Consider the following 26872-nt stretch of genomic DNA (forward strand, 5'->3'; position numbering starts at 1 on the left):
ACATCATATCTCCTCTGGCTCGCCTTTTCTCTAAACTAAAAAGCCTCAAATGCTGCAACCGTTCCTCATAGGGGAGTTGCTCCATCCTCTTGATCATCTTGGTTGACCATTTTTTGATTGCCTTTTTTTTTAATGCTTTGCATGCAGAGGTTCCCAGGTTCAGTCCCTGGTATCTCCAGGTAGAATTGGGAAATACCCCTCTTTGAAACTCTGGGAAGCCATCCCTAGTCTGTGTAGGCACTTCTGAGCAAGACGGACCACTGGTCTAGTGGCATGAGGAGGTTTCATGTGTTCATTAAGGACCCTCCATGGCTCAGTGGAAGAGCACTACTGCTGCATGTCACAGGTCGCAGGTTCAGTCCCCAGCCTTTCCAGGAAAGCTGGGAAAGTCTCATGATTGGAACCCTGAAAATTTTCATTTTTAATTCTTGATTTGTGTGTGTGTGTGTGTGTGTTTGGGAGGGGTTGTATGCAATCAAGAGTAGGCCCACTGAAATTAATGGACATGATTAAGCTAGGCCCATTAATTTGAATGGGTCTACTCTGTTTTAGACCAGAACTATATTAAAACAGTTAAGAAGTGCAAAAGTTATTGGATAACTAAGTTCTGATCTGTATTGGCCCAAGAGGTGCAGATAACATCAGATTTTTTATTTTATTTTAAGCCCTAAATCATTCCCAGCTTCAAACTGATGGAAAAACTTTATTACCTCAACTTTAAATAATGGTAGTTCCTTTCCATTCATTTCCATCCCAAGCGGCTGGGCGAGGCTTGTTTTTGGGTTAAAAATTTGCAATATCTTGGAAGAGGAACAGGAAAACACTTAAAAATAATAATGCTATGCTACTTCTAAAGTCAATTTTATTTAAAAATCAAATAACGAGCAAACAACCTGGCAAGCCCACGGGACGTATATGTCCTGCGGCTTAATGGCAAGAGTCTTTATACATCAAAATGCAGCAGCTTTCAGTAACAAAGGATGAAATTCACCAAACAAATTGCCTCTCTCTCCTCATAAGTCGTGCACTCGTATGCCAGGAGGAAAGATGTGTTGATAACATTAAAATCATTTGGTCCTCGATGAATTGTTAATTCCCACCGAGCCTCTGACCTGCTGCGTCTGTAGTGAACAGCATGGTGCGGGGCCCAAAATGCGTTTTGATTTGTGTACTTTATGGTTCTCTCCCTTTTTTAAAAAGGGGGTAACAGGAAAATGCCACTGTCAAATTTTTGGTAGGCAGCTACAAGAAAAGCGAGAAAATTATTCAGGGGTGATTTAATGAACATCTTTTAAGACGGGTAGCATCCCTCGGTGATGTTGGATGGGGGGGGGTGCAAGATGGTGATGCTTAAATTGCTTGCAGGGGGAAAAGGGTTTGGCCTGCTGAAAGAGAGAAGCTGTTGCCATCAAAACTGGCGTGAGGAGTTACGCCTGCTCTGTCCAGCGGGCAGTCTGAGGTCTCCTGCAGAAGTGCCTTCTGTTGACATAACCCCCTGATTCCTGTGGTCTGGAGGAGGCTGGTCCATCCCCCCCATCGTTGCTCCACTATCAGCCAGCTCCCATCTGCCTGCCTTTTTTACTTACATCCAGCCCAGGGATGGGACTGCCTGCCACCTTCCTTCTTAGTCTCAGTTTTGCCCCTCACAGTATTTAGCAAGGGAATGCTTGTTGTTATGTTCCTTCAAGTCAATTACGACTTATGGCGACCCTATGAATCAGCGACCTCCAATAGCAAGCAGGGGGATAGGTGAGGACTAAATTAGAATTAATTGGCTCCATCCGTCATTGGCTCTGAGTACACCTCCTGTTGGGCTGCTTGCCTTCTGCCCCACCAGTCCTGATGGGCCCCAGCCAGCACTGCCTGTCACTATTTAGACCAGTGGAGGCCAAGTAGGACACTGCCCCACCCATCTCAGTCTTCCCCCAGCCACCCCCTGCCCTGCCTGCCTTCTTACTCACTACCAGTCCAGGGGGTAACACTAGCTATCATTTTCATCCTCAGTTTTAGTGTTGCCTTTGTAGAACTCAACAGGGAGGAGAGGGGGAAACTAGAACGAGTTGGCTCTGCCTGTCATTGGCTCTGGCTCCACGTGTTGTTTGGGCTCCCTGCCTTCCGCCCCACCAGCCCCAAAGGGCACAGAAGCTGGTTCACACAGGCATGCTCATCCCTTGACGGCTGCAGCACCCAGGTGACCAGTCTGCATGTATGAATGGGCTCTCGCAGAGCCGACCTTAATGCCACAGGCAGCCGCTTTTGGATTGCTTGATGCCATTCAGGTGCCACACTTTCAAGTCAGCTGCAACACGTACACCTGCCATTCAGGGTGCCCTTGTTCGTATACACACAGGGCCATCCTCGGTTCATTTTGCCACAAGAGAGACCAAGGACAAGATGGTGCCCTGCTCCCACTGCATGCACAGAGGCTGACCAGACTGGTAGTCGAGTCTTACTTCAGCAGGGGTGGTGGGACAGCATCTTCCACCGGACCAGATTGGCCACTTGTGAGAACAGTGACTGAATGGGCCTTTGGCCTGACCCAACAGGGCTCTTGCTTGAAAATACGTGGGCACTTAAGCAATGTACAGTAGGGCCCCACTTTTTGGCAGCCTGCTTTTCGGCATTCCGCTAATATGGCGGCTTTCAATTAGAGTAAGGCCCCACTCATATGTCGCTTGTTCCACTTTTACAGCGTTTTTCAGGTGTCGGGCAGCATTTTATTGATGGAGTTCCACTTTTTGGTGGGTTTTGCTTTTAGGAGGGGGTCTGGAACATAACCCGCCGTATGAGTGGGGCCCTACTGTATAGTGACGCATCAGAGGGGTTAGGGAGGGAGGCATGTTGGCCATTTACTTCCTTCACCCTTCTCATAGGTCCAGAACTGTATCTTCTTGAGAAACTCAGCCTTGTTTCTTTTAAAAGCAAGTTTCTAGTCCTTATGGAAACAAATAGAGCCGACTGTTGGAAGATTCAGAGCGGACAAAAGAAAGGACTTCTTCACAAAGTGCATAGTTTAAACCAGCCTTTCCCAATCAGTGTGCCTCCAGATGTTGTTGGACCACAGTTCCCATCTTTCCTGACCATTGGCAATGCTAGCTGAGGCTGATGGGAGTTGTGGTCCAACAACATCTGGAGGCACACTGGGTGGGAAAGGCTGGTTTAAATTGTGGAATTTGCTCCCCCAGGAGGCAACGGTGACGCCATCTTTGACAGCTTTGAAAGGGGATTAGACAAATTCCTGGAGGAGGAGGCTATCAGTGGCTACTAGAGCCAGTAAGCCTCTGAATACCAGTTGCAGGGAATCACAAGTGGAGAGAGTCCTGTGGTGCTCAAGCCCTGCTTTTGGGCTTCCCGTGGGCATCTCTGCTTGGCCTCTGTGAGAACAGGGTGCTGGGCTATGTGGGCCACTGGCCTCAGCCAGCAGGGCCCTTGTGATGTCAACAGACGCCTTTGACACAGCTTGTGTACCTCAGATGGGCACAAGCCAGAAAAGTTCTCAGTGTTGAGCCTGCTCTTCATCATGGAGGAAGAGGGGGACAAAATTAGAATGAGTCGACTCCATCTGGCTTAAGTTCTCCTTGGGAAAATGTTGGCTGAAAATGGGTGGCAGGGTTGATGCTGGGGGTGATTTAGAAAGCTGGAGGGATCCATAGGGTATGAAGCAATTTGCATGTGTTGCCCTTTCCAGATTTCAAAGGATCAGTTGTGGTTTCTGAGATCTTTCCCCAGTCCTTTCTGTTGCGTAGGGATGGAAGGAACTGTCCATTTCAATTCTCTCAGTTTTTCATTTTTCCAATCTTAAATTCAGTTCTTCCCATTTCTGCAGCAACTTGCTTTTTAAAAGAAAAACCCTCATGAAAATTCTCCAGCATTTTACTGTGATTTTTTCCTAATAAACACATTTTTGTAGGTGGTTTTGACAAAGGTACACTTTTTTTTTTGCAAGCCATTTCTCGTCAACTAATCCATTTTTGCACATTTCCCCCCCAATATATGCATTTTTGTAAATATTTTTTATTTGACAAACTGCATCAGAAAATTCTAAGAAATGTGAATTCCTAAGGATAACAGTGTTTCTGTTCTCCTACTGATTTGGAAAGTGTGAATTTGATCAATTGTGCTTGAAATGCTGAATCAAATTCTCGCCTATCCCTACTGTAGAGCAGAAGAAATCTGAGTTGGGGACTCACAAAATGACTAATCCGCAAGTGCATTGGGGGGTACTCTACCTGGTCTTTTAATTCACTCGTACACTGCAATATACATAGATATGGATAAAGAAGGAGCTCATTGTCAGAACATCTGCTCTGAATGCAGAAGGTCTCAGGTCAGTCCCTAGCAGCTCCAGACACAATGAAGAATGTGCCCTGCCTGAAAACCTGGAGTGTTGCTGTTGGCCAGTGTAGTCAGCACTGTGCTAGATGCCCCAATGGCCCAGTTCAGCATAAGGCAGCTTCCTGTGTTTAGGGAAGGGGCTGTAGCATCATGGCAGAACATCTGCTCTGTATGCAGAGGGTGCCAGTTTCAATCCCCAGCATCTCCAGGTAAGACTGTGAGAAACACTCCTCTGAAATCCTGGAAAGCTGCTGCCAGTCAGTGCAGACAATACTAAGCTAGATGGAGCAGTGGAAACCCAGAACAGGCTGCTCTCCTGTCTCTTTAACAGAGATCTAGGTATGCCGAGATCACCAGCAGGTGCAACATTTCATGGTATGAAGCTGAAATGTTATCACCTGCTAATGGCTGCAGATCAAAGTGCTGTTTTAAAGGTTGGCAAACTCTGCTTATCAGAGACAAGGAACTACAGCCCAGGTAGCTCTTAGGAAAAGGACAAGGAGGCACGCTGCTTATGACCAGGTCTTGGGAGGTAAGCTCTGGCCTGCAGAATGCTTTCTGCCTTGTTCCCCAATGAATTGGAACATAAGTAGCCTGTAAGGTTGCCAGTCTGTTGCTGTTTGGTTAGGGCTGGAGTGGAAGTTTGAAGCAGTGTTTGTGATGGTGAAGCTGGGACCGGGCTGTAGTAAAATCATTCCAGGCTAGTTAATATGGAGCATGCAGCTGTGTGTTTCTAATCTTTTTTTTAAAAAAAATCTGTTTATTCTCAAGGTCCCTACCGACCTCTTTGCTGGAGGGGGAGAGCTTTATGGTGGCATGGTGGCACATCTAGGAATGAGTAGTTGGTGTCCTGCTCTTTTTCTGTTCTTGGTACATGCATCCAGACCCTGTTGAACTCCAGTCTGATGAGATCTTCATTCAGATTTTTGCTTGGATGATATCAAACAGGTGGGGGAGCTTTAGGCCTAGAGTCTGTGCATGCCCCCTCCCAGCCTCTCTGCCTGGTCCTTGTGGCTCTGCCCGGGCCACACCTCTCAGCGACCCTGCTCTGCAGTCTCCTTGGGTGCTTTTTGGCCCAGCAGGAGTGTGCCGTTGAACGGTGATGGTGCCCCTTGCTTGCTGGGATGGAGGCTGGAGAGAGGTGTGTGCGTGTGTCACGACCGTTGAGTTCTGTGCGACTGGGATGTTGCACCAAAGCCAAGAGTCGGATCTGTTGCTCTGCCCATTCTTGCGTCTGACTCTGCTCTCCCTGGCCCCCAGCCCCCAGAAGGTTGCTCATGAGGGAATGTGGCCCTTGAGCTGGAAATGTTTCTCTGTTCCTGATATGGGGGGGCCTGCCCATGCTAGCCTCTCCACAACATTCTCGTTCCCTCCAGATGCAGCTTCACTCTTCTTAAGATTGGCCCAACGTCCTTAGGATCCTCTATGTCGGTGGTTCCAAAAGGTTTTCTTTCCCCCACTGACCACTTGGCAATTGCTGAGGATCTCGGCCTGTTTTTTTTCTGCCTGTGGCAGTAATTTTAATGCACCGTACTAGATGCTGTACGATCTTTATTTCTATTTTTATTGCTTTCTTTAAGAAAATTATTTTTTAAAAAATTCCATCTTGAAAATAGTGATATTAAGAATGATAACTTCCTTTCAAAATGTTGGTATTTCCTTTCAAAGTTATCAATACTTTTTTGTGAGGGGAAAAAACAGACTGGTAAAAGCAGTGACTAGCTGGCAAAGAACCAACCTGAACAGATATTGACCTTTTAGGTTGGTGCACCAGCCAGTGGATCCCATCCCTAATCTGACGTTAGGAAAGCAAAAATAGCTGTACTTAAGGGTGGGGGAGAAATTTGATTTGGTTTGTATTGAAAGGCGAATTTCCCAAATCCACGCTTTCCTAAACAATAAGCACACTGAAATGCAGCCATCTTTCGAAATGCACGCATCTCCAGACTTTGCAGTGTAGGTCTCCCAGCCAAGTAATGTGTATAAAAAGCATATGGTAGAAATGCATCTATCTGTGAACATAACATAACATGCATTTTATTAGGGAAAATTACTTTGCAAAAATGTGTGTATTAGGCAATATTACATCTGAACATGGTAGAGCAGGAGAAATTTGCACGAGAAATGCTGACAAATTTTCATGAGGATATTTTTTTAAAAAATTGTGAACTGATGTAAAAATGTGGAGAACTGAGCTTAAGATAAACTAAAATCGTCATATTCGCCCATACCAAGCTGTACTGCATGATATTGGGAGTTCATCTGCCTCAGCCTCATGTTCCCAAAGAATGGACATCCAGATGACTCTGGAAAGCCTTCAACACAGCATGAAGGTGACAACTGTCCCCTGGGTTTGTACTCCAGGCAACCTTCAGAGATACACTGCCTTTCAACATGGAGGCTCCTTTTAACTCTTATGGCTGATAATTGCTTACTCCTCCATGGGTGTGTCTGAATGGTACAACCCTGTACGTGTCTACTTGTAAGTCTCATTGAGCTCAGTGGGGCTTACTCCCAGGTATAGGACTGCTGTTTAAATTCACATTTCTGACTGTAGCCTACAACATCCATTTCAACTTCAAACTAGGGGGGAGAGTGTTGGGGGACAGCCATCACCGCTGCCACCTAATCTTAGCCCAAAGCCCTTTACTCAAGTTAGAGAATTTGCGTTGGACCCCCAAAAGATTAACAAACAAACTGCTTTTGAGTAGCTTTGTTCCCTGGTGATCTAATCAGATGTTAACCTGAAGTTTATATCCAAGCAATCCTTTCCTTATGATAGTGATTAGGCTAACCCCCTGAATGAATAGACCACAAAAAGATCCCTATGGTAACCCTTCACACCACATTCCTCAGGCGGGCTCTGCCTACTCTTCCTAATGACATTCTGAACTCATCTAACAAACGGCATGCTAATTAGCTGTTTAACCAGCCACAGCTGCTTATTAATAGGACGGGGGGGGGGAACATGCGCTCTCCCCCTGAAATAATATTCCTAACAATAAAATGGTTGATTTGCCCAAGATGGATGGTGTGCTGTAATGACACCTGGCATTTACTTCCATTCTTTTCCTTTTCTTTGCGTCCTAGTAGGATGCAAAACTGTCAAGACCATGTGTGTTTTGGAGGGGTTAGGCAAGAGAGCTTGGTTTGACAGAAATGAAGCCTGTTTCAGAGCTGCAGGTTGCATGCAATGCTAGCCTTACTCAGAGCAGACCCATTGAAATGGGCGGTCATGACTGGCTTAGGCCCATTGATTCCAATGGGTCTACTTTCAGTAGGAATGGGGGATAAAGTTGATTCAGTTCACATTTCAAGCCAAATTTATCAAATCCGCACTTCCATTTTGCCCTTATCTGAATTTTGTGATGCAGGTCTCCAATGAAGCCATGTTTACGAAACTGCATGTGTCAGGGAAAGTGTGCATCAGTATGAATATGTGAGTGAAGATAACATTCAAAAATGCATGATTTGATGAGAAATTGCTTGTAAAAATGTGCACATTAGTCCAAACTGCCTACACAAATGAGAAATTCTCACTAAAATGCTGGAGAATTTTCATGAGGATTTTTTTTTAATCGCAAATTGCTGCAGGAATGTAGAGAACCAAATTTAAGACTGGACAAAAAAGCCATTTGACTTATCCTCTATTTTTTTTTCCAATCAAGGTGTAGTATGCCCTTTGGCAATATGGTGACCTGCAGATGTTTTGGACCACAACTCTCACCAGCCCCAGCCAGCACTGGGAGAATTTCAGTCTGGACATTCTTGATCATCTAGTCAAGTTAGGCTACTAATCCCAACTAAGGCACCTGTAAGGACGCATTAGTTCTCTTTGCTAACTACCTTCTCATTGGCTTATTGTGTCAATCGATGGATATAGCCTTTGATGCTTTCTTCATCTAATGCTACAAAGCTTTGGCTTGGAAGGTTGACTTTCCACCACTTCCAGTCCACAACTGTTTCCAGTTTTGAGATCTTTAGCAAAATCTGGTCTATTTCCTGTCCTTCCACAGAAGAACTGAGTGTGGCATTTGTGGGGTATAGTCCTTTATTGTTTTCCGTTTTTTTCTCGAGAGTCCCGTACATAGGATTGTCTGCTCATGAGATAAAACAAAATTCTGCTACTTGTTGAAGTGGAGCCATATAGGTCACGGGGTGGAATGTGGAGCCAATTCAGAGCTCTGCAGCTTTGAGGATCTGGGCTAACAATATTTGCTCTATAACAAAAGTGTTCTCCTACTGGGAGGAAGGACAGGATATAAATCTAATAATGAATTAATGAATGAATGTTGCTCAACATGAAAGGGTGTGTGTGGAGAACCTCTCTTACCTCTTGCTGTTCTGAGAATGTACAAACGTAAGAAGAGCATGTTGGATCAGGCCAATGGCCAATCTCATCCAACACCCTGTTCTCGCAGTGGCCAACGAGATGCCCATTATGGGATGCCACAAGAAGGATCTGTGCACAAGGTCGCTATCCCCACTTGCGATTTCCAAGCAACTGGTATTTGGAAGCATGCCACCTCTGATTATGGAGGCAGATCATAGCTATCCTGGCTAGTAGCCCCTGATAGCCTTAGCCTTTCCTGAATTTGTCTAATCTTCATTTAAAGCCATCCAAGGTGGTGGCTATCACTGTCTCTTATGGGGGAGAATTCCGTAGTTTAACTCTGCAATGTGAGAATTATTTTTTTTCCCCGTCCTGAACCATCCAACTTTCAGCTTCATTGGACATCCACAAGTTCTAGTGTTGTGTGAGAAAAACCTTTTGCCTGTCCACTTTCTCCATGCCATGCATAATTTTATATGCTTCTATCATGTCACCTCTGACTCTCCTTTTCTCTAAACTAAAAAAACCCAAATGTTGCAACCCTTCCTTATTGGGGTGTTGCAGCCCCTTGATCATTCTGGTTGTCCTTTTCTGAACCTTTTCCAACGCTACAATATCCCTCTTGAGGTGAAGCAACCTGAGAACTGAGCCAAAAGCAAACTTTTCTGGGCCTTTAGATGGTTTGCAAGCCTATCTATAGGGGCAGGGTTGCCAACTAACCAGAGAAAAACCAGCCCAGCCTGCTCTTGGGCATTTAATGCCAGCCTGATGTGCCATCACAGCATCAGGAAGATGAATATCATTGCTTTGCTTATGCCTATAACTACACAGCTGCTCCAGTCAGCTAAAACAGTTGGCAACCCTACAATACAGTTATATTTTTTTTAAATGTGGCTTTTCTCCAATATTCAGATGACATTTTCCTTTTATTTCCAGGAAAGCACCAAAAAAAGGCTTCATTGATTGTTAAAGATAGGATAGCCAGGATCAAATGGAAGGGGCACTCTTCTATCTTAAATAGTTGTGTAGGAGTAGAACTTTCAGCAGGTGCAGCATCTCACTTTCAAACAGCTTTGCTTTTTGAAAGTGATTGGTGCTTTCACTGCCTTCCTTGCTTCTACATTCTTTTTCAAAAACGTTATAAGCAAATATAACGTGTGGGGAAGGCAGGAGTGGAAATGTCAGCAAGTAGTTTTTCACTTCAAAATAGGTAATGTTTTTCTTTTTTAAAAAAAATCACTGGTGCTTCCCCTCCTGTCTTCCTACTAAGTAGGCTGCATTCCTTTTTTTGAGGAAAAAAAAACAGTAAGCAGAGTAAGAGTGGATGTGTGTGATACATTTTTCAGTCACTGCGTTTTGTTTTGTTTTTAATAAAAATATTCGCTCATCCCTAGCGAAAGCAAATCTGCAGGACACAAGCCAAGGAACAGATATATTTAGCATGACATAAATCGGACCTTCTGCGAAGGAAAAAAAAAGAGAATTCACTCCGTTCACTACCCAAATATGTATTCCTCATTTAATCACTCCTTGGTTAATTGTCTGGCAAGGACCCTGTACTAATAGTCTGTGGTTCGCGAATAGTTTTGCCCCTGGGGAATAAAGAACACTGACCACTTTCAAGGTTATTAAAAGATGTTTGACTTCTTTAAACTTTGCGAAGTCGAAGCATTTTAACATCTGTCCAGAGAGCCCCTCGCGAAGGAGGGAATGAATATGTGAGTGAAGAACAGGATAATATAACGGCGATTAAAATATCAGGGAGGAAGGGGCGGGGGAGAGGACATGAGGACTGGCTGCTGTCTCAAGCCTAAAGTCCACCTAGCCCAGCATCTAATCACAGTAGCCAACCAGATGCCTATGGGAAACCTGCAAGTGGGACCTGAGCACAACAGCCCTTTCCCCTGCGCTTCCCAGTTGCTGTGATAATGGGATGCTGGAGAAGATGGTGCAGACAGACTTTTAGGCCTAAAGCCTTTTGGCCTGTCCAAGCAGGGCTCTTCTCGTGCTCTTAGATTAAAATCGGATATCTTGGAGGTGACCGCCACTCCAACGATAATGACTGCCTGCTAGGCACCCATGTTCTTGAGATGAATGGGATCTTTTCCTCTTCAGCTTTTTGGGAGCTTTGAAGTAGAGAAAAGACTGGGAGGAGGAAGCGGTGGCCCTCTGAAGGGTCGCAGCTCCCGTCACCCCTGAGCGCTGGGCGATGGCTTCTAGCAATATCTGCAGGGACAACTGTTCCTGATCCATGTCAGAGGGGTTGGCAGTTTCCTATATTTTCGTTCACTTGCCATAAAATCCAGGAGCAAGGGTTTTCTTCCTCCCCCCCCCTTCATTCTTGGTTAAAAGGCTTCACGCTTTCCAGACCATTTTTTGTAACTGACTCCCCCTTCGGGGCCCTGTTCAGCTTCTAGAATTAACAGATCCAAAAAGTGGCGAGTGGAATGCCACCCTTTTCTATCCAGCCAGCAGCTTTGTGCTGGGCATTGCTTGGAAAACCTAAGGACAACCCCCCCTCCAAAAAAATCGGTGCAGTTTTGAAAGGCTTGGCTGCCATCTTGATTCAAAATGGCTTCCCAATGTGCCATGGAGGCTACAGCCCATTTTGACTGGTGGGACAGGGAGCCCAACAGTAGGTGGCGCCAGAGCCAGCGATAGGCAGAGCCAACTAATTCTGGTTTTCTCCCTATCCTCCTCCTCCTTGCTGAGTTCTACAAAGGCAGCTCTGAGAGTAAGGAAGAGGAGAACAATGACAGCCAGGGCCACCTCCTAGAACAATGGCAAATACAGAGGCAGGCTGTTGGGGGGCTTGGTGGGGCGGGGCCCCACATGCCCTAATAGACCAGCCTTTGCTGCAGTTGTGTCCATCCATCACAGGTTTGATCCCCGGCATCTCCAAGTAGGCGATGGTCCAAAGGCACATGAGGCCACCACCTTGCAGAAGCTAAGCAGGTCTGGGTCTGGTCAGTGCCTGGATGGGAGACTGCCTGGGAACCACATGGTTTCCATGGTGAAAGAATGGCAGGGTACAAATGTAGCAGATACATATGTAGGGCTGGGAAAGCTTCCTTGTCCAGAACCTGGAAAGCTGTTGCCAGTCAGAGTAGGCATTACTGAGCTAGATTAGTTAAACCATGATAGAGGGTGGTTCACTTCCCATTTGCATCTGTTTCTTCACCTTGCATTTCATGGTGACGACTCAGAAGGCTTTAGCTCAGAGCATCTGCTTTGCATGCAGAAGGTCCCAGGTTCAGTGTCAAGCATCTCCAGAGAGGACTGGGGAGATCCCCATCCCCGCTCTGAAACCCTGGAGGGCTGCTGCCCATCAGTGCTGAGGTAGGTGGACCCGACGGTCTCTTTCGGCAGTCTCACGTGTTCCTGAAACAGCTTCTCCAATTCCTGAACCTTGCCCTGTTGAAGCATCTTCCTGGCTCGCTCAGTTGCGCGGACAGTGTTGTGGGTTGGGATGTGTGGAGGGCAGAGACACTGGGGAGGAGGGAAAACGTCTTGGGAGGCCTTCTATGAAAGCTCCTTATTATCCTACCCCAGATGGCACCAGCTGTATTCTTAGGCCAACACTCAGCGACTAGAGCTTGCGCCAAATATGTGCCGGAGTGGACTATGTGGGCTGTTGCTGCTTCTTCTTCAACAAATCGAGCGTGGATGTTAATCGATAGGAAATGAAATCTGCTGCCAAGTCAAACAGGAGCCCCCCCCGGTATGGGCTGGACAGACACACAGAAATATATATATATATGCTCCAAAATGTGTGCAAATGGATTTCTGAGCTTTCCCTCCCCCTTTGCTAATTCTCAGTCATGCTAATGGGAGGCGACGCAGACAGGCCGGATTCTGGGGAGGTTAAAGACTTTGTCGTCCCGATCTCATGTAAATGCGAGGAAGGGGTGGAGGGTTAGGGTCAGTGGCTAGCCTTGTAAACACCGCCTCATCTAGAAGGACATGGAGCTCTCTTCTATTCAGGTATTCGGGCCTTTGTCTGCTGATATAACGCTTGCCTGTCAACCCCGCGGTCAGAGGTTTAATCTTTTCTTCTTCCTGGGCTGAAAAGGTCCCAGCGCCGCATCGGGGCAACACACTGGCTTCTCATTCTCCTTCCCTCTGGAACGCAATCACTGGACAACTCGGCTATAATTCACTCCCCGGCCAGCCCTTTGAAAAGGTGGGCCGCCTCTGCACTGTTAGCCCAGCAAGATAAATCGTGTACTCGAAATTAACTTCCATTGAAAGGAAGAGGTGGATAAAATGCTGGCTGGTCAGGCAGAGCTCGCTAAAGAAAAGAAGACTAGAGTTGATAAATGTCACTGTGGATAATTTGGGGGCTGCGATTAAGATCTTATCTAGGTAGGAAGTAAATAGAAAAGAATATATATATGTGTGTGTGTGCCCGTGCAAAGCTTAATTTCTTCTCCCCAAAAATGCTTCAAAGGTTTTTATTAACAGCAAAAGATGTATTTTGAACATCTTCTCAAAACAAAACAAACCCACCAATGACCAAAAAAATCTCCCGCCCCATGCTCGCTTATTTTGAATAGCAGAGGGAAAGAATTTTTTTTTTTTAAGGGACTTGGGGTTGCATCTAATTGGAGTAGATCCATTGAAGAAAATGGGCATGATTAACTTAGGTTCATTAACTTCAACAAATCTACTTGGAATATATAAACTTATTTGTGTCCTGTTTGGGCGAAAACGGTAATTTCATACCATGTTAGAGAGGGGGCAAATTGATGGATGAGAATTTCTGTGTTATAGTTTGGGGGGTGTGAGTGTTTTCAAGAATCGGCTATGCTGCCACAAAGTTGTCTACACATAAAAATGTGACCTGATTCCTTATACATTAGATTAGGAACATAGAGTCCTGTGTATCCATTAAGGCTTTTTTTATATATTGCTCTAAACAAACTACTCTCATTGCTTAAGATTAAGTATTCTTTCTTTCTTTGCAACCCATTCCGTTGGCAAGATTGTGAGAAGCCAGAAGAGTGGGCCGGCGAGCGAGCAAACTTGGTTAACGTCTGTGTGGTTGAAATTACCGAGATCTGGAGCCCAGTGTGAATTTTTCATTGTGACCCTCTCCGCTCCCTTTTCTCCCTCCCTCTCTCTCTCCCCTGTCTGCTGTCAGAGCTCTGCATACAACGCAAAATGAGTGCAGACAATCCTTAACAGCTGTACAGCTGTTTTCTGTGTATAGACTTCTGTTAGCTAATGAGAGAGTTTAAAATTTTTATTGGGGAGTATATCCTGTGATGTATTACCTACCTCTCTGCGATACTGAACAGCGAAAGGTCTTCAGCACCCCAGCACGTCTGCCCCGAATGATCCGATTTCTTGGGATTCTGTCCCCCTTTCTCAAAGTGAATGCCTGCTGTGAGGTCTCATATGTGCATTTCTGTGACATGCAGAGCCAAATTCTCCATCCTTTTTAATATATACCTACAAGGCAAGCATGCTTACCATTAAGTTTAGGTTTGTTGATTCGTGAAATTGTTTGGACCTTGTCTTCTAGCCCTCCAAAAGGGTTCCCAAAGGGTTGCCAGCCTTTCTGGGCCTCTGGACACATTTGCAACCCTGCAAAACGTTTGTGAGCATCACTCCGATGCTGCAAATTTCCCCTCCCTAGCTCTACACACACACACACATCTGAAATTGCCCCCTCCCCCTTGCTTCAACTAGGCTTGCAACAGGGTTTATCTTGGTTGCAGGATGCTTCTTTCCAGCCTAATGGATTATGGGGATGATGGTGCCCTGTGGTCACTGTGGAAGGCCTCAGTGGTGCGTGCGTGACAGGAGGCGCCATGTTGGTGACCTGGGATGGAAGGAACAGTCAATTTCAATTCGCTGTTTCTCATTTTTCCGACCTTAAATTCTGTCCTCCGCATTTCTGCAATTTGCCTTTTTTTCAATCCTCATGAAAATTCTTCAGCATTTTAGTGCAAAGCTCTCCTGATAAACACTTTTTTTGTTTGCAGTTTTGATTAATGCACACACTTTTGCAAGCAGGTTCTGCTAAAATGCTTCGTTTGTCTGTGTTGTTTTCCACTAATATATGGGTGTTCATGCACACTTTCTCCTAATATGTGCATGTTTGCAAAGTTTGTCTGTTTGGAGAAATCCATCACAAAATTTTGATAAGTGTGAATTTTGAAGGGTGGCTGTGTTGTGGCCCTTGCAATGTTTCAAAAAGCACAGATTTGATAGCTTCGTCTTTAAATGCGAACTGCATCTAATTTCTCCCCTATTCCTGTTGGTAACCCACAGATAATAAACTGCACAAGTATTAAAGCTGGACATGGCTTATTCTAGCAGGGACACTCAACGAATCTAAAATGGGCAAGAACTGATCAAAGGCTTGTCGGATTTTTGTTTTAAAAGGACTTTTGAAAATGGAAATGGATTGCCTTCAAGTCGATTCTGATTTATGGGCTACCCTATGAAAAGGGTTCTCATGGTAAGTGGTATTCAGAGGTAGTTTGCCATTGCCTTCCTCTGAGGCTGAGAGGCAGCGACTGGCCCAAGGTCACCCAGTGAGCTTCGTGGCTGACATCTCCATGTGGGGCTGGGAATGTTCCCTGCCCCAAAGCCTGAAGATCAAATGCCAGTCAGTGTAGACAGTACTGAACTAGATGAACCACTGGTTATAACTCAGAATATGGCAACTTTCTATGTCCCCATGGGCTAATAATAATAATTTTCATTTATTACCTGTCGTTCACCATACGTTCCCTGCGGGGTGTCACAACAATTTAAACTGCAACATTAAAAAACAGTTTAAAACAAATTGCAGTCACAAGAATAGGGTGAGTCTTTTAAGAGCCAGTGTGGGACAGTGGTTAGTGTGTTGGACTATGACTTGGAAGACCAGGGTTCAAATCCCCCACACCCACACAGCCACGAAGCTCACTGGGTGACCTTGGGCCAGTCACTGCCTCTCAGCCTCAGAGGAAGGCGATGGTAAACCACCTCTGAATACCGCTTACCATGAAAACCCTTTTCATAGGGTTGCCATAAGTCAGGATCGACTTGAAGGCAGTCCATTTCCATTTTGCAGAGTGTAGTGTGTGGTGTAGTGGTTAGAGTGCTAGACTACAACCCGGGAGGCCAGGGTTCGAATCCCCACACAGCCACGAAGCTCACTGGGTGACATTGGGCCAGTCACTGCCTCTCAGCCTCAGAGGAAGGCAATGGTAAACCCCCTCTGAATATCACTTACCATGAAAACCCTATTCATAGGGTCACCATAAGTCGGGATCGATTTGAAGGCAGTCCCAACACTGAGACTGGACTTTGGGACACAGCAGGAATTTTTTTAAAAGACACACCCACAGGTTGGTATTGTAGGAACAGAGGAGTTATAATAATCACCATTTTGGTGGCCATAAGTAAAACTAGGGGCTGGGAATTAAGGCGAGGAGAGGATCACCTATGGCAGTGTGGGGTTGGGGAGAAGAGGCGAGGACTAAAGAGACGCAAGAACATCAGAAGAGCCTGCTGGATCAGGCCCATCTAGTCCAGCATCCTGTTCTCACAGTGGCCAGCCAGGTTGGCACAGCAGGGGGAAAAGACTGTCAAGGCTAGCATTTGAAAGAAGCAAGAGGCAAGGGTTCAGGCCCTGTGCGGATGGTTAGTGTAATTGTTAGTGTAGCGTAGTGCATTCATAGGGTTGCCATAAGTTGGGATCGACTTGAAGGTAGTTTATTTTCGTTTTAAGCATATGACAAAAACTGTATACATCTCAGGTGCCAGGGGTCTAACTCACTGAAGGCTTTAAAAACAAAGGCGAGCACCTTGCATGGGATCCGGAAACGAACTGGCAACCAATGCAGGTGTTTTTAAACAGGGGCGATGCGAGTTCTTGATGGAACCTCAACTAGTAACTTGGCTGCTGCGTTTTGGACTTTCCGAGTCGTCTTCAAGGGTAGGGAGGGCCCGTAAATGTGTATTCCAAATGAAATGATATTCAGTTTTCATTGTAAATTCTGATTTTATTTATCGTTATGTTTTGTGTTGTCTTTGTCTTCCTGCTTCTTGTCCTGACGTCAGATGGCTTGAGCAAAAATGAGTGCCTGCACCTCTTTTTCATGCTTTTATGCCATTCTCCATTTTTCAATTGTCCTGAGAAAATGGTGTCCCTGTTGCAGCTGAGCAGACAGCCACGTCTAAAAATATCCAGATTCCTCTGGAATCCTATTGGCATACCATAATCTCTTTTTATTAATGGCTTGGGCGAGGGGGGGACCTTGGCTCCAATAAACTCTGCATCAGGGGAAAAAAAAGATACAGGAAGGATTACAAAGTGACAGATAAAGCCAATGTCTTGCTCCTAAACAAACACAGCAGGACAGGCCTGGGTGACAAATGATGAGATTGTGTCAGCTTGAAAACAGATTGGACTAATGGAACGCTGGACTTTGCACACCGGGAGATCAATACTCTTTCAGGCTGGAGACCTTGTGAATAGCGTTCGGTGAGACAAAAGAGAGATTTCTGCTGATAGGCCAAGTGTGGCTTGCAAGAGTGTCATCTCTTCCGTTGCAATAAATGGTGGCTTAATAGAGGCAGTGTAGGGACGCAAAGAACTTTTGATTTCAGGCAATGCTCACAGTTCCCCTCCCCAAATGTTCTAACATTGGGGAACCCTTTCCAAGTTACCAGGTAAACATCTGCTTAGGAAGCTCTGTGTGCCACAGAGGATTCTGAAAAGGCTGGTACCAAGGATCAGCACAGTTGGGCACTTTTCCAGGCCCACAACCCTGTAGGGGCCCCATTTTGAGAAATTTTTAGGAGGCCGTTTTGCACAGCCCTGTCTGTAGCTCCATGGCAGAACATCTCCTTGCGTGTAGAAGGTTCCAGGTTCAATCCCTGGAATCTCCCGGTAGGACTGGGAGAGACTCCCTGCCTTGAATTCCTAGAGAGCTGTTGCCTGTTAGTGTAGACATAACTCTGCTTGATGGGCCAAGGGTTTGTTTTGATATTAGGCAGCTTCCTATTTTATGGATGGAGAAACTGTGTGTGTGTGTGTGTGTGTATTTGCCGAATATTCCCAGGCCACAGACGGGAAATTCTTTGATGGTTTTGGGCATACCAGACAATCGTCTCTGTTGATGAAATGCAGGAACATTCTTTTACACCATAGGTCTTCAACCATTGGGCCAGGACCCACAGGTGGCTCACGAGGCCACACCAGGTGGGTCGCAGCAAACCTGTTACTGCCATGGTGGACTCTGGCTAATATGCTTAGTGGGCACAGAATGCTGACCTTAACTGTGGGGGGAGGGGACTGGGGGAGAGAATGGAATGGAGTGTCCTGGAAAACGTCATGAATGAATGGCTGGAATTCTGAAGAGCTGCCCTCTATCCACACTGCAACAATTTGTTGCAGATCCCATCTGTTCCTTCGGAGCCATTTCTCCCCTCTGTTCTCCTGTGATCTTTTTTTTAACCCTATATGTTATTAATGGTATTAGTAAGGAATGATGGCAAAACAATTTAAAATAATCATACCAACAAGGCAATTTTAAGCGCACAGTTCACCTCAATTGTCACAAGGATGTGGAGACAATAAAGAATTCGTCAAGCTGTATACTTTGACAACTACTGATTTTTACAAAATGGAATCAAATTTCAAGAAATAAAATATTGTTACAGGATGTAATTCATTTGTTCTGATTGCTTTAACCAGGCAATGTCTTACATGTGGGTATGCACAACATACTTCTTTAAAAAAAAAAACCATAAATAAAAGTAACAGACAGAATTCCATATAACTAGTTATTTACAGTAAAGAATGTAATGTATGTACTGTCAGTGGTAAAGCAAATGGATGAAAAAGATGGGTATGTTTAAGCTGAAGCAGAAGAAACTGCAGGAAGATAGCCAATGGAGTGTCCCCCAGATATTTTGGATGCCAGCTCCCATTGGCTTTAGCCAGCATGGCTAATGGTCAGGAATGATGAGAGTTGGAGTCCTACAACATCTAGAGGACACCATGTTGGTTCATCCTGGATTGAAGGGAGACAAAATAGCTTTAAAAGAGGACTAGACAAATGTATGGGGTGTGTGTGTGTCATGTGCCTTCAAGTTGATTACGACTTATGGGGAACCTATGAATCAGCAGCCTGCAATAGCATCTGTTCTAAACAGCCCTGTTCAGATCATGTAAGTTCAGGTCTGTGGCTTCCTTTATGGAATCAATCCATCTCTTGTTTGGCTTTCCTCTTTTTCTCTTTTTTGTCTTTTCTAGTGAATCATGTCTTTTCATGATGTGTCTAAAGTATGCTAACCTCAGTTTCATCATTTTAGCTTCTAGTGACAGTTCTGGTTTAATTTGTTCTAACACCCAAATATTTGTCTTTTTCGCAGTCCATGGTATGCACAAAGCTCTCCTCCAACACCACATTTCAAATGGGTTGATTTTTCTCTTATCCGCTTTTTTCACTGTCCAGCTTTCACATCCATACATAGAGATCGGGAATACCATGGTCTGAATGATCCTGACTTTAGTCTTCAGTGATACATCTTTGTATTTGAAGATCTATTCTAGTTCTCTCACAGCTGCCCTCCCCAGTCCTAGCCTTCTTCTGATTTCTTGACTATTGTCTTCATTTTGGTTAATGACTGTGCCAAGATACTGATAATCCTTGACAAGTTCCATGTCCTCATTATCAACTTTGAAGTTACATAACTCTTCTGTTGTCATTACTTTAGTCTTTTTGACGTTCAGCTGCAGTCCTGCTTTTGTGCTTTCCTTTTTAACTTTCATCAGCATTCGTTTCAAATCGTTACTGGTTTCTGCTAGTAGTATGGTATTGTCTACATGTCTTAAATTATTGATATTTCTCCCTCCAATTTTCACGCCTCCTTCATGTTGGTCCAATCCTACTTTCCGAATGATATGTTCTGTGTATCGATTAAACAAATAGGGTGAAAAAATACCCCCCTGTTTCACACTCTTTCCGATTGGGAACCAATCAGTTTCTCCATATTCTGTCCTTACAGTAGCCTCTTGTGCAGAGTATAAGTTGCGCATCAGGACAATCAGATGGTGTGGCACCCCCATTTCTTTTAAAGCATTCCATAGTTTTTCATGATCTGCACAATCAATGGCAATCTACAAAGCACAGGGTGGTTTTCTTCCGAAATTCCTTGGTCCGTTCCATTCTCCAATGTATGTTTCCAAACGCATGGAGGTTAAGGCTATTGATGGCCACTAGCCACTATGGCTATGTTCTGCCTCCACAGTCAGAGACAGAAACCGCAGGAGGGGGCAGTGCTAAGGTCCTGCTTATGGCTTTCCTTTCATGGACATCTAGTTGACCACTGTGAGAGCAGGACGCTGGACTAGATGGGCCACTGGCCTGATCCAGCAGCCAGGCTTTTCTTATATTCTTATTCACTGGAGTCTGTCTGGATGGCTTGATAAGGCTATCAGTGGCTACAAGCCCCGATAGCTGTGTCCTACCTCCACTGTCGGGCGCAGTGGCACCGGTTGATGGAAACTTGCAGGAGGGGAGAGCTTCTGTTGTGTTCAGGTCCCACTTGCTGGCTTCCCATCGTGGGCATCTGGTTGCCTACCATGAGAACAGTACGCTAGACTAGATAGCCCATTGGCTAGACCCAGCAGGGCTCTTAGGATGTTCTTACGCAGTCTTCCGATATCTGAAGGGCTCTTGCCCACACGGAGGATGGAGCAGACCTGCCCTCTGTTACTCCAGAGGGCCGGACTAGAAGCAATATGTGGAAAGTGGAAGAGCTGCAGTTCAGGGGCACAGCATCTGCTTTGCCTGCAGAACAACCTGGGTTCAATCCCCAACGGCATCTCTAGGTAGGGTTGGGAGAGACTCCTGGTTGAAACCTTGGAGAGCCGCTGCCAGCCAGAGTCGATAATACTGGGCTAGATGGACCAAGGGTCTGACTCAGTGAAAGGCAGCAACTGTCTTCCCTCTCTGAGCAGGCCTGCCTCCTCTTCGCACCTGGCCCCATTACCCACCAGCCTGCCCTCTCCCTTGAATCGGTGCCACTGCCCGGAGGCAGAGTTGAAGACAGGACTGGCCAGTCTTCACTGAGGAAGAGGGGAAGGAGCAGGACCAGGAGGCTTCAGGGCTTGGGCCTGCAATGGGCCCCCTTTTGCAAGGTGGGCCTCAGCAGGTGCCTGATGGTACCAAATGCGGGCGCCTTTTGTGTTTCTAGCATAGCTGGCGGCAGCAACCGGTTCCTTTGGCTGCACATGAAGGAAGGTTGCATGTGCTGCGTGACGAGAAAAAAAATGCTTTGGAACTGCCACAGTCATTTGTCTTTATTGATGCCTTAATTGGAATGAAAGTGACAGCTAATAGAGGTGTAAGGTGGAGTGTGACACTGTGTGCATGTGTGTGTGTTTGTGTGTGTGTGAGTGAGAGAGAGAGAGAGAGAGAGAGTAGCATAGTGGCAAATTCAGAAGTGCAGGGTCCCTTCATGATAGTCAAAGCCACACATCACCTTTTTTTTTTTTTGCTGCTGGGTTGAGAATGAGATCCTTGTTAATGCCTTCCCCCCACCACAATAGATGTTCCTAGGAACCAATGAGCATGAAAGAGGTGTGTGTTAGCTACTGAGAAGAGTCTTCTCAGTGGCTGACTCACCTCCTTCCACTCTAATTGGCTCCAATCAGCAGGAAAGAAGCATGTTAGAAGACTCTTCTCAGGGGCTAACACTCTCCCCTTTCATACTGACTGGCTCATAGGACGCTGGAGGCATAGAGACCCTACTCCTAAAAAAAGGTCTAAGACCCCCTGAGACCCTGGATGACTACACCCCTGGTGCGTGTGTGTGTGGGGCTTGGGACGTACTCACTGATGTAGAATTTTAAAAAAAACCATTGAGGTACTTCCACAAGACAGAAAACTGACATTCAGGGCCAGCGTTGGGCAGGACTGGGCCCTTGGGCACCAGACTGCACTGGCCTGCATCGTCTTGCTCCCCAGCACCCCCTTCCCATGCAGGTGGTGCGGGCTTAAATAAGCCTGTCTGCCCCACCTCTCCCCGGTAGTGTTGCGCCAGCGTGCTCGCAATGCCTGCCATCACTGGAGCACCCTGCAGCACACAGGATTGAAACCTCTGCTCACCAGCTGGTGAGTGGAGAATTCAATCCTGCTGGGTGTTGCTCCCCAGCGCCTTCCCTATGGGGAACACGTTGGTGGCCCAGACCTTTGCAGCCTTCCCACACAATGCCCTGCTCCCCTGACAGCCCCAGATTGCTCTGGGTGGCCAGATCCAGGCTGGTCCATGGCTGTCTTGAGCTGACTCGGCCTAAGCCCAAATCTGGTTCAGGATTTAGGCTTTCGCTCCAGAGGATTCAAGGCTCCAGAACGTCAGCAGATCTGACCAGTGTGAGAACTCTTGTCCTTGATCCCCAGCTACAGGCTTACTGGGAAGCCATTTTTGTTAGTGTGCATGTATCAGTGCAATGCAGGAATAACTAGCCTGGTAGTTGAAAGAATAAAGAAACTTGATTACTGTACATCCTGAAGCAGCCATTTATTAACTAAGTGAGAACAAAGACAGAAATAGAAAGGAGAAGGGGAGGAGCAAAGCCTGTAAAAACAACAAACATTTCAAAGGAGGAATCAGCAGAGGGAAAAATAAATAACCTTTCTGTTTATTGTTCCCTCCTAGTTCAGATCACTTGTGATGGTGCTTTACTCCCAACAATTTTAACACCCCCCCCCACTAATATTTGGACTACAGCTGCATCCATCCCCAGCCAGAATAGCTGTGCTGGAGTTGTATGTATGTATTTATTTATTTATTATTTGATTTATATTCCACCCTTCCTCCCAACAGGAGCCCCGGACGGCCTACCTACCAATCACCTTTCAGGATATAAATCCTACCAGGGTGGCTTACAGGTACGAATGGGCAAGAAATTTGATTCAGTTTCCATTTCAAGCCAAATCTATCAAACTTGTACGTTCCGAAACAATAGGAGAACCAAAACTCAGCCATCCTTTGAAATTTGCACTTATTTGAATTTTGCATTGCAGTTTACCAACCAAACAACGTTTACCAAAATGCATATGTTACAATGAGAAAGTGCTTGCAAAAAATGTGTACATGAGCCAAAACTGCCTACAAATATGTGTTTATTAGGAGAAATCCACACTATCATGCTGGAGAATTTACATGAGGGTTTTTTTAAAAATTGCAAATTGCTGCAGAAACATGGAGAACTGAACTGAAGATTGGAAAAATGAGAAACAGAGAGAACTGGAACTGACAGATCTTTCCATACCTGCTCAAAAGTAATGTGCAATTGACATTTTTAGAATACTTTTTTAAAAAAAAAATTAACTTATTGAAAACATATCAGGATCCTTCCCAAATGGGGGTGGTGGATGGTGAGGAGAATGTCTCACTGGGGAAGGCCCTGAGGTGGTCTTCACCTGCCTCCTTATCTCTTGCTTGGAATTGTTCCCATGGCACATTTGATGAGAGATCACTCTGATTTTTGCAAGAAGCATGGAAGATGCTGGCACTCCTGAATCTCAATCCCAGTGAAGAAACATCACGCTTGGATGAAAGCAGAGATTATAGAATCCAAAGCTGGATCTGGAGGGTGCCAGGGTGGTCAAGGTTGCTCCAGAGCATTGTGGGGAAATTTAAGTGCCTGCTTGATGCTGTTGCCAACAGGTTAGCCTGTAGCCACTTGTGTAGGAGGGATTTTGCCAGGGGCACTTTGTGAAAGGCTCCCTCAAGCCGAGATCCGGCCCTGTCCATACATTTTAACAATGTTCAAACTGGGAAGGGGATGAATTGTTTGTCCCCCCATGCACACACACCCTAAACCAGTATCCAAGCTATCCTTCAAAATGTGCACTCCCCTCAATTTTGTAGCGCGGTTCTCCAAGGGAAATGCTTTCAAAAATGCATGGCCTGGGCAAAATGGTGTGCAAAAGCGCAAGCACCTTTTGGTCAGGACTTTGAGAGCGAAAATTGCACTCTGATGTGGGAGTGAGGTGGACTACATTTCAGACTGGAAAAATGGCAGAATGAAATGGATAGCCCTGTCCATTCCGAGGAAGTACCATCTATTTCCTTTTTTCATCGCCCTTCTCAGATTGGAAAAGCAGAATTTTCCGCGGCAAGCAGGAACACAGATAAGGTTGCAGACTTCACACTATCTTTTTTGTGTGTGTCTGTTTATCTGTCTCTATTATATAAGATCAGATTCCCCAGATACGGAAAATAACATTTGGGATAAGTGGCCTCTTTTATATCCTCCCTAAATCCTTCACGGAGTGTGCTCATTTCCCCTCTCATCATTTTCCAGGGTTTTTTTGTTGTTGTTCTCCCTCTCCCGAGCAAAAGTTTCTTCATGAATTCATCTAGAAACGTATTGATTCCGTGCTGTGCTGCAGTTGGACAGTGTGAAGGAGTTCTTGCTGTTTCCCTTTTCATGGAACAGGCCCAGGCTGCGTCTGTCAGAGCCTCCTCCGTGCCATAATAGGTCTTCCTTGCGACTTCGCAATATGAGCTGTACATCAAGGCAAGACAGACGTTTTAAATAAAGTGCCATCAAGCCTTCTGGCCCTCGCAGTGGTGGCCCATTGTGCTTGCCGTACGGGTGAGCCCGTGATGGGCTGGTCCCCTCGGAATCCTTCTTAATTACCTTTAACATTCTCCCGACTTGATATTTCAATTGCAAACAAAGAGGGAGGGGGAGGGAAGAGAGACATTCATGTACATTCTTTTGGGGAATGTGCGTACATGTGTTTGTTGCAAATATAAAAGTGTCTGCTTGATGGGGACGAGGAGATTAAAATCTACGATAAGCCGGCCTCTGGGGACCATTAATGATGAGGCAAATAATGGCAAGGGCAATAGCAAAGCAGAAGGGTGTCTGCTAGGTCCTGGGTTCAATCCTCATCTCCAGGAAGTGCTAGGAAAGTCTCCTTGCCTGAAACCTTGGAGAGCCCCAGTGTGAATGATACTTAGCTAGTATTGGATTCGGTATGAGGCAGCTGCTTGGGTTTGTGTTTGGGAAGGGCCATAGCTTGGTGGCAGAGCATCTACTTTGCATGCAGGAGGACCCCGGTTCAATCCCCCACATCTCCAGGTGAGGCTGGGAAGAAATCTTGTCAGAAATCCTCGGGAGATGCTGCCAATCAGTGCAGATGGTCGTGAGCTAGGTGGCCCAGGGCACTGCTTCTGTATAAGGCAGTTTCCTTTTTTCTGTTCATTCAGAACCATGAGGATGGGAATCTTGCCTTACATTGAATGGGAGGGACCACACTCAGTGGTAGAGGACAGGCTTTGCATGGAGCAAGACCCAGGCCGCTCTGGAAGGACTCAGGTTGCATGGCTCAAGTTGACATCATCAGACTCCCTCTCCTCCATATCAAGTTTCTAGTCCTTAATGAGCAAGCATGTCCAACTCTTCCCCCACTACGATGACAGCAGTGTTAACTGTCTGTACGACTGTCCTTGCTGTGCAGGACTTGAACAGGAGAGGCTGACTTTCTGAAGATATTTGAGCAAAAGGCGAAGGCGAGCCGTGTGGCTCCTTCCAGACTTGTGTGATGGCGTGGGATCCCTGTCACCGGGCATATCTGAAGGAGTGGGCTTTCATCCATGAAAGCTTCCGCTGTCATAAACTTGGTGGCCTTTTGAAGGTGCCACAAGATTGGTTGCCGGCTTTGCTGCAGCAGACTTGACACCGCTGTCTCTTCAGAAGATCATGAAAGGGAAATATTTGAACCACCGTAAAAAGAGCCCTGCTGGATCATTGAGTTCAACATTCTCTTCCCTCTCTGGTAGTCAGATCTTATTCTTTTATTCTTATTCTTGCCTTCCACACATGTCTCAAGGCAATGTACTAGCTGTGCCAAAAACAGACAGAGTTAAAAACAGCATGGAGGACAGATAAATTTAAAAACCATACCAAGTAGACAGCTGTGGCAGATCCCCTCATCTAGCTGGGCAAGCCCGTTGGAACAAAACTGTCTTCGTGTTTCCAGAAAGTGTAGATAGTGGGCTCCTCATGCATCTTGACAGGGACACTGCTCCACAACAGGGGCAACCACCTAGAAAGCCCTGCACCAAGTTACTGCATGGGCGTCTGACATCTTTGGAACTTGCAGGAGAAGCTCTGCAGCAGGACGTAGAGGTCTACTCTGGATACATAATGGATAAAAGTGGTCTTGCAAGTGACTTGGTCCGAATAGGCTATAGGTTAGTGTCAGGACCTTGAACTTGGCCAGATAGCAGATTGGTAGCCGGTGGGAGGTGTTATACGCTGGTAGGAGTATCCCCCCACAAGCAACCTAGGTGCCACGTTCTGCACTGGCTGCAGCCTCTGGACTAACCTCAAAGGTAACCCCACATAGAGCATGTTGGAGTAATCCAACCTGGAGGTTACCAATGCATGGACAACCATGGTCAAGCTGTCTCAATTTATAAACAGATGCCTCTGGCAAGCCCACAGGTGGGGCATGAGGGTAGGGATGGGGGAGGATTTTGATTCAGTTCGCATTTAAAGCCAAATGTGTCAAATTTGTACTTTCTGAACCAATCTGGGAGTTGAAGCACAGCCATCCTTTGCAATCACACTTATTTGAATTTTGGGATGCAGTTTGCCAGCCAAACACTATTTACAAAAATGCATATATTTGGGGAAAGTGTCCATAAAAATGAATAGATGAGTGAAAATAAGGTGCATTGTGTGATGAGAAAAGGCTTGCAAAAAGGTGTACATGAGTCAAAACTGCCTGCAAAAACATGTTCATTAGGAGAAACTTGTACACAAATGCCAGAGAATTTTCATGAGTTTCATGAGGATTTTTTTTTTTTAACAAAAGAAAACTTTGCAAATTATCGCAGTAATGCGGAGGACTGAATTTAGGATCAGAAAATGTGAAACCGAAAGTGACAGATCCCTATGTGAGGGCAATTGCTTTCTCTCCCATTGTAGTCTTCAGCGACTGGCAATTCAGAGGCACGAAGTATCACAGCCTGCATCCCCTCCCCAATGCTTAATGTTCAGATTGCTATGATCCTGCAAGAACAGAGTGAAAACATGCAGAGAGTGCCAAATAATTTAGGTGATGGCTTCAGTCTGCCAGACACGAGCGTGCCTTCGCCAATATTGTTCCATTTCATAGGGATCAAGTTCCTCTCCCTCCTTAGCATGATCTGTTCCCCCTTTCTCCA

At 45.7% G+C, this 26872-nt stretch overlaps 1 protein-coding gene across 15 annotated transcripts in view; it reads left to right on the forward strand.

Annotated features, from left to right (window-relative positions):
• Window positions 1–26872, forward strand: part of LOC133372935 (histone-lysine N-methyltransferase PRDM16-like) — a 545545-nt gene that overhangs the window by 67359 nt on the left and 451314 nt on the right. For 2 of the 15 annotated variants that reach the window (XM_061602161.1, XM_061602162.1), the window contains exons 1-2: window positions 4754–4867; window positions 22508–22572. The exons of 3 other annotated variants lie outside the window; for them this stretch is intronic. In XM_061602161.1, the coding sequence (XP_061458145.1) occupies window positions 4850–4867; window positions 22508–22572 (83 nt within the window). In that variant the 5' untranslated portion in view covers window positions 4754–4849. Of the gene's footprint in view, window positions 1–4753; window positions 4868–22507; window positions 22573–26872 lie in introns of those variants that run through there. 10 more of the 15 variants (XM_061602146.1, XM_061602147.1, XM_061602156.1 and 7 more) reach the window with 6 other exon arrangements.

Source organism: Rhineura floridana, chromosome 18 (assembly GCF_030035675.1).
Source record: "Rhineura floridana isolate rRhiFlo1 chromosome 18, rRhiFlo1.hap2, whole genome shotgun sequence".
NCBI classification, from domain to species: Eukaryota; Metazoa; Chordata; class Lepidosauria; order Squamata; family Rhineuridae; genus Rhineura; species Rhineura floridana.